At 30.0% G+C, this 6,205-nt stretch overlaps 1 protein-coding gene across 5 annotated transcripts in view; it reads right to left on the minus strand.

Annotated features, from left to right (window-relative positions):
- Positions 1-530: 530 nt before the first annotated feature.
- LOC106476104 (glucoside xylosyltransferase 2-like) overlaps positions 531-6,205 on the minus strand; it is a 14,351-nt gene continuing 8,676 nt past the window's right edge. For 4 of the 5 annotated variants that reach the window (XM_022380053.1, XM_022380056.1, XM_022380057.1 and 1 more), the window contains 3 exons: positions 4,898-5,047; positions 1,775-1,956; positions 531-1,560 (listed from right to left, as the gene is read on the minus strand). In XM_022380053.1, the coding sequence (XP_022235761.1) occupies positions 1,414-1,560; positions 1,775-1,956; positions 4,898-5,047 (479 nt within the window). In that variant the 3' untranslated portion in view covers positions 531-1,413. The remainder of the gene's footprint in view (positions 1,561-1,774; positions 1,957-4,897; positions 5,048-6,205) is intronic. The other variant, XM_022380054.1, reaches the window with a different exon arrangement.

Consider the following 6,205-nt stretch of genomic DNA (forward strand, 5'->3'; position numbering starts at 1 on the left):
GTGTATTTTACTGTCCAAGGATAAAATGTTCTTTCTCAAGTGTATGTTACTGTCCAATGGTCAAATGTTCTTTCTCAAGTGTATGTTACTGTGTCAGGATAAAGTGTTCTTTCTCAAGTGTATTTTACTGTCCAAGGATAAAATGTTCTTTCTCAAGTGTATGTTACTGTCCAAGGATAAAGTGTTGATTCTCAAGTGTATGTTACTGTGTCAGGATAAAGTGTTCTTTCTCAAGTGTATTTTACTGTCCAAGGATAAAATGTTCTTTCTCAAGTGTATGTTACTGTCCAAGGATAAAAATGTTATTGGGCAGTAACATACACTTGAGAAAGAACATTTGACCATTGGACAGTAACATACACTTGAGAAAGAACATTTTATCCTTGGACAGTAGCATACACTTGAGAAAGAACACTTTATCCTTGGACAGTAGCATACACTTGAGAAAGAACATTTGACCATTGGACAGTAACATACACTTGAGAAATAACATTTTACCATTGGACAGTAACATACACTTGAGAAAGGGTAAAATATTCTTTCTCAAGTGTATGTTACTGTCCAATGGTCAAATGTTCTTTCTCAAGTGTATGCTACTGTCCAAGGATAAAGTGTTCTTTCTCAAGTGTATGCTACTGTCCAAGGATAAAGTGTTCTTTCTCGAGTGTATGTTACTGTCCAATGGTCAAATGTTCTTTCTCAAGTGTATGTTACTGTCCAATGGTAAAATATTCTTTCTCAAGTGTATGTTACTGTCCAAGGACAAAGTGTTGATTCTCAAGTGTATGTTACTGTCCAAGGATAAAGTGTTGCTTCTCAAGTGTATGCTACTGTCCAAGGATAAAGTGTTCTTTCTCAAGTGTATGTTACTGTCCAATGGTCAAATGTTCTTTCTCAAGTGTATGCTACTGTCCAAGGATAAAGTGTTGCTTCTCAAGTGTATGTTACTGTCCAAGGATAAAATGTTCTTTCTCAAGTGCATGCTACTGCTTAAGGATAAAATGTTCTTTCTCAAGTGTATGTTACTGTCTCAGGATAAAATGTTCTTTCTCAAATATATGATACTCTCCAAGGATAAAATGTTCTTTCTCAAGTGTATGTTACTGTCCAATGGTAAAATGTTCTTTCTCGAGTATATGTTACTGTCCAAGGATAAAATCTTCTTTCTCAAGTGTATGTTACTGTCCAAGGATAAAGTGTTTTTTCTCAAGTGTATGTTACTGTCCAAGGACAAAGTGTTGATTCTCAAGTTTATGTTACTGTCCAAGGATAAAATGTTCTTTCCCAAGTGTATGTTACTGTCCAAGGACAAAGTGTTGATTCTCAAGTGTATGTTACTGTCCAAAGATAAAGTGTACCAGTCTGTGGTGGGTCCCAAATATTATTTAAAAACTAATGTACACACGTTACAAGTTAGGTTTCTGTTTCGTTTATAAACCTTTCTAAGCCTAGAATCAGGATGTCTTGCACTTGGCTGCACCATACTGTACTGGGTAATCTCCTCAACCAGAACTTCATGGGATCCAAGAGGCCTGACCGTAAGCTGCTACCCAATGTGAACTATGAAGAGATAAAATAAAATATATACAAAGAACTTCAGCCACTCACGTATATCAATGTTAGAAAGGACTGTCGCATATTTTCATTTAAGGGGTGAGTATTAATTATTATGTGGGGAAATGTAATAATGTTGTAGTGAGGCTGTCATATATTTTCACTCAAGGGGTGACTGGGAGGCAAAAATAAAATAGTTTACACAAGTTGTTTATATTACCTCATCCATTGTCCTGTAAATAGGCATATATGCTATTTTATTTTTCTGCCCACGCTTGTGGAATGCCCCGGCGATTCCATGCAAAACACTTACTCCCTTTCTTTCCACGCTACTGCAGCGTTCAAGTCTGTTGCACTGGTTGGTGCGGAAGTTCCACTCGCAGGGGTAAAGGTACAGGTCATCTTCAAAACAAAACAACAGTGTTATCGGTTTTACTTACCTTTAATAAAAGTGATATAAAAGATTACTTTGTTTAGGTTTCCTAAATTTAAGAATGAACAGGTATTAAACCTTTATTTTACTACCCTAGTTTTGAACTGAGAACTGTGATACTTCACTGTTACTGTTATAACTCACTCACTATCCCAAAAGTTGTGGGACAAGTTGTGGTATCATACATATGTGGGACTAGTAGTGGTACTCTACATATGTGGTACCCTATATATGTGTGGGACAAGTTGTGGTACCCTATATATATGTGGGACAAGTTGTAATACCATACATATATGGGACAAGTTTTGGTACCCTATACATATGTGGGACAAGTAGAGGTACCCTATACATGTCGGACAAGTTGTGGTATCCTATATATGTGGGACAAGTAGAGGTACCCTATATATATTGGACAAATTGTGGTACCCTATATATATTGGACAAGTTGTGGTACCCTATATATTTGGGACAAGTTGTGGTACCCTAAATATGTGGGACAAGCTGTCTATAATATCCCATAATAAATATGTTTATATCAATAATACCACACAACACATATGTTTATATCAATAATATTACACGACACTTATGTTTATATCAATAATACCACACAACACATATGTTTATATCAATAATACTTTATTTCAATAATACCACACAACACATATGTTTATCTCAATAACATTACACAACACTTATGTTTATATCAATAATACCTTATGTCAATAATACCACACAACACATATGTTTATATCAATAATATTACACAACACTTATGTTTATATCAATAATACCTTATGTCAATAATACCACACAACACATATGTTTATATCAATAATACCTTATGTAAATAATACCACACAACACATATGTTTATATCAATAATATTACACAACTCTTATGTTTATCTCAATAATATTACACAACACTTATGTTTATATCAATAATACCACACAACACTTATGTTTATATCAATAATACTTTATGTCAATAATACCACACAAAACATGTGTTTATATGAATAATATTACACAACACTTGTGTTTATATTAATAATACCTTATGTCAATAATACCACACAACACATATGTTTATATCAATAATACCTTATGTCAATAATACCACACAACACATGTGTTTATATCAATAATATTACACAACACTTATGTTTATATTAATAATACCATACAAACTTACGTTTATGCTAATAACATCTGTCATAATGTATTTTGAAAACTAAAATGAATGAAACCTTTGTTATATTAAAATCCGGGGTTGATATTATTTTCAGTAAATTTTTGAATAAGAACAACATAAAAACAGCTCTATATGCACGAGGCTAAAAATATTCTGAAGAACAGCTGTGGCTAGAAATGAATACATAATATTATCAGAACACTGAACAGATGCGTTGGAGTTTAGACGTAGCACTACAGACTGTCCTAGCCTGTGAGACACGAGTTTCTTAAAGTCTGAGTTTTCTAGTCTAAAGCAGACTGTGTATTGCAATGTTTCTTTTGTAATTTTCCATCACTTACTAGATTATATCCTTACCAGAACATTAACTACGTACAACTGTCGTCATAATATGAAAGGTGTTCAACAAGACAAACAATAGTTTTATGTTATGGATCGTTAACTGCTCTCATTGGCAAACATTAATAATAGTCATTTTATAAAAGAAACGTTAATAATAGTCGCTTTATAAGAGAAACGTTAATATATAGTAGCTTTATAATAGAAACATTAATAATAGTCATTTTATAAGAGAAACGTTAATAATAGTCGCTTTATAATAGAAACGTTAATAATAGTCGCTTTATAATAGAAACGTTAATAATAGTGGCTTTGTAATAGAAACGTTAATAATAGTCGCTTTATAATAGAAACGTTAATAATAGTCGCTTTATAATAGAAACGTTAATATATAGTGGCTTTATAATAGAAACGTTAATGATAGTGGCTTTATAATAGAAACGTTAATAATAGTCGCTTTATAATAGAAACGTTAATAATAGTCGCTTTATAATAGAAATGTTAACAATAGTCACTTTATAATAGAAACGTTAATAATAGTCGCTTTATAATAGAAACGTTAATAATAGTCGCTTTACAATAGAAACGTTAATAATAGTCGCTTTATAAAAGAAACGTTAATAATAGTCGCTTTACAATAGAAACGTTAACAATAGTGGCTTTATAATAGAAACGTTAATAATAGTCGCTTTATAATAGAAACGTTAATAATATTCGCTTTATAAGAGAAACGTTAATAATAGTGGCTTTATAATAGAAACGTTAATAATAGTCGCTTTATAAGAGAAACGTTAATAATAGTCACTTTATAATAGAAACGTTAATAATGGTCGCTTTATAATAGAAACGTTAATAATAGTAGCTTTATAATAGAAACGTTAATAATAGTCGCTTTATAATAGAAACGTTAATATATAGTGGCTTTATAATAGAAACGTTAATGATAGTGGCTTTATAATAGAAACGTTAATGATAGTGGCTTTATAATAGAAACGTTAATAATAGTCGCTTTATAATAGAAACGTTAATATATAGTGGCTTTATAATAGAAACGTTAATAATAGTCGCTTTATAATAGAAACGTTAATAATAGTCACTTTATAATAGAAACGTTAATATAGTCACTTTATAATAGAAACGTTAATAATAGTCACTTTATAATAGAAACGTTAATATAGTCACTTTATAATAGAAACGTTAATGGTAGTGACGTCTCAAGATTATATGATCTGAGAAAGCTAACAATAATGCTATTCTATCAAACATTTTCTGCTGGTTTAACTGTGTGGAAATACAAGCAATGTGATAAAGATTAATGTAGGGTAAAACTTGATTTCCTTCTACTTAGAGTTTAAGTAAGTTTGGATTTCCTACCTGGATAATAATGAAAATAAATACTGACAATGTCCTGATCACCAAACTTTATATGACCTTTAAAAAACTGGTATATTTTCACAATCCTGCCTGACCATAACGACGACCGAAGTTTCGTTAAGTTCATCAGCCACACCCCACCGTTTACACCTGATGAAAAGTGTTCAACACTGTGATATAACACTAAACTGATATTATATGTGATATAACACTAAACTGATATTACATGTGATATAACACTAAACTGATATTATATGTGATATAACACTAAACTGATATTATGTGTGATATAACACTAAACTGATATTATGTGCGATATAACAATAAACTGATATTATGTGTGATATAACAATAAACTGATATTACATGTGATAAAACTGATATTATATGTGATATAACACTAAACTGATATTATATGTGATATAACACTAAACTGATATTATGTGTGATATAACACTAAACTGATATTATGTGTGATATAACAATAAACTGATATTATATGTGATATAACACTAAACTGATATTATGTGTGATATAACACTAAACTGATATTATATGTGATAAAACTGATATTATATGTGATATAACACTAAACTGATATTATATGTGATATAACACTAAACTGATATTATGTGTGATATAACAATAAACTGATATTACATGTGATAAAACTGATATTATGTGTGATATAACACTAAACTGATATTATGTGTGATATAACAATAAACTGATATTATATGTGATATAGCAATAAACTGATATTATGTGTGATATAACACTAAACTGATAATATATGTGATATAACACTAAACTGATATAACACTGTGATATAACACTAAACTGATATTATGTGTGATATAACAATAAACTGATATTATATGTGATATAGCAATAAACTGATATTATATGTGATATAACACTAAACTGATAATATATGTGATATAACACTAAACTGATATTATGTGTGATATAACAATAAACTGATATTACATGTGATATAACACTAAACAGATATTATGTGTGATATAACAATAAACTGATATTATGTGTGATATAACACTAAACTGATATTATGTGTGATATAACACTAAACTGATATTATATGTGATATAACACTAAACTGATATTATATGTGATATAACACTAAACTGATATTATGTGTGATATAACAATAAACTGATATTACATGTGATATAACACTAAACAGATATTATGTGTGATATAACAATAAACTGATATTATGTGCGATATAACAATAAACTGATATTATGTGTGATATAACAATAAACTGATATTATGTGTGATATA

The sequence above is a fragment of the Limulus polyphemus genome, unplaced genomic scaffold (assembly GCF_000517525.1).
Source record: "Limulus polyphemus unplaced genomic scaffold, Limulus_polyphemus-2.1.2 Scaffold9810, whole genome shotgun sequence".
In the NCBI taxonomy this organism is placed as follows: domain Eukaryota; kingdom Metazoa; phylum Arthropoda; class Merostomata; order Xiphosura; family Limulidae; genus Limulus; species Limulus polyphemus.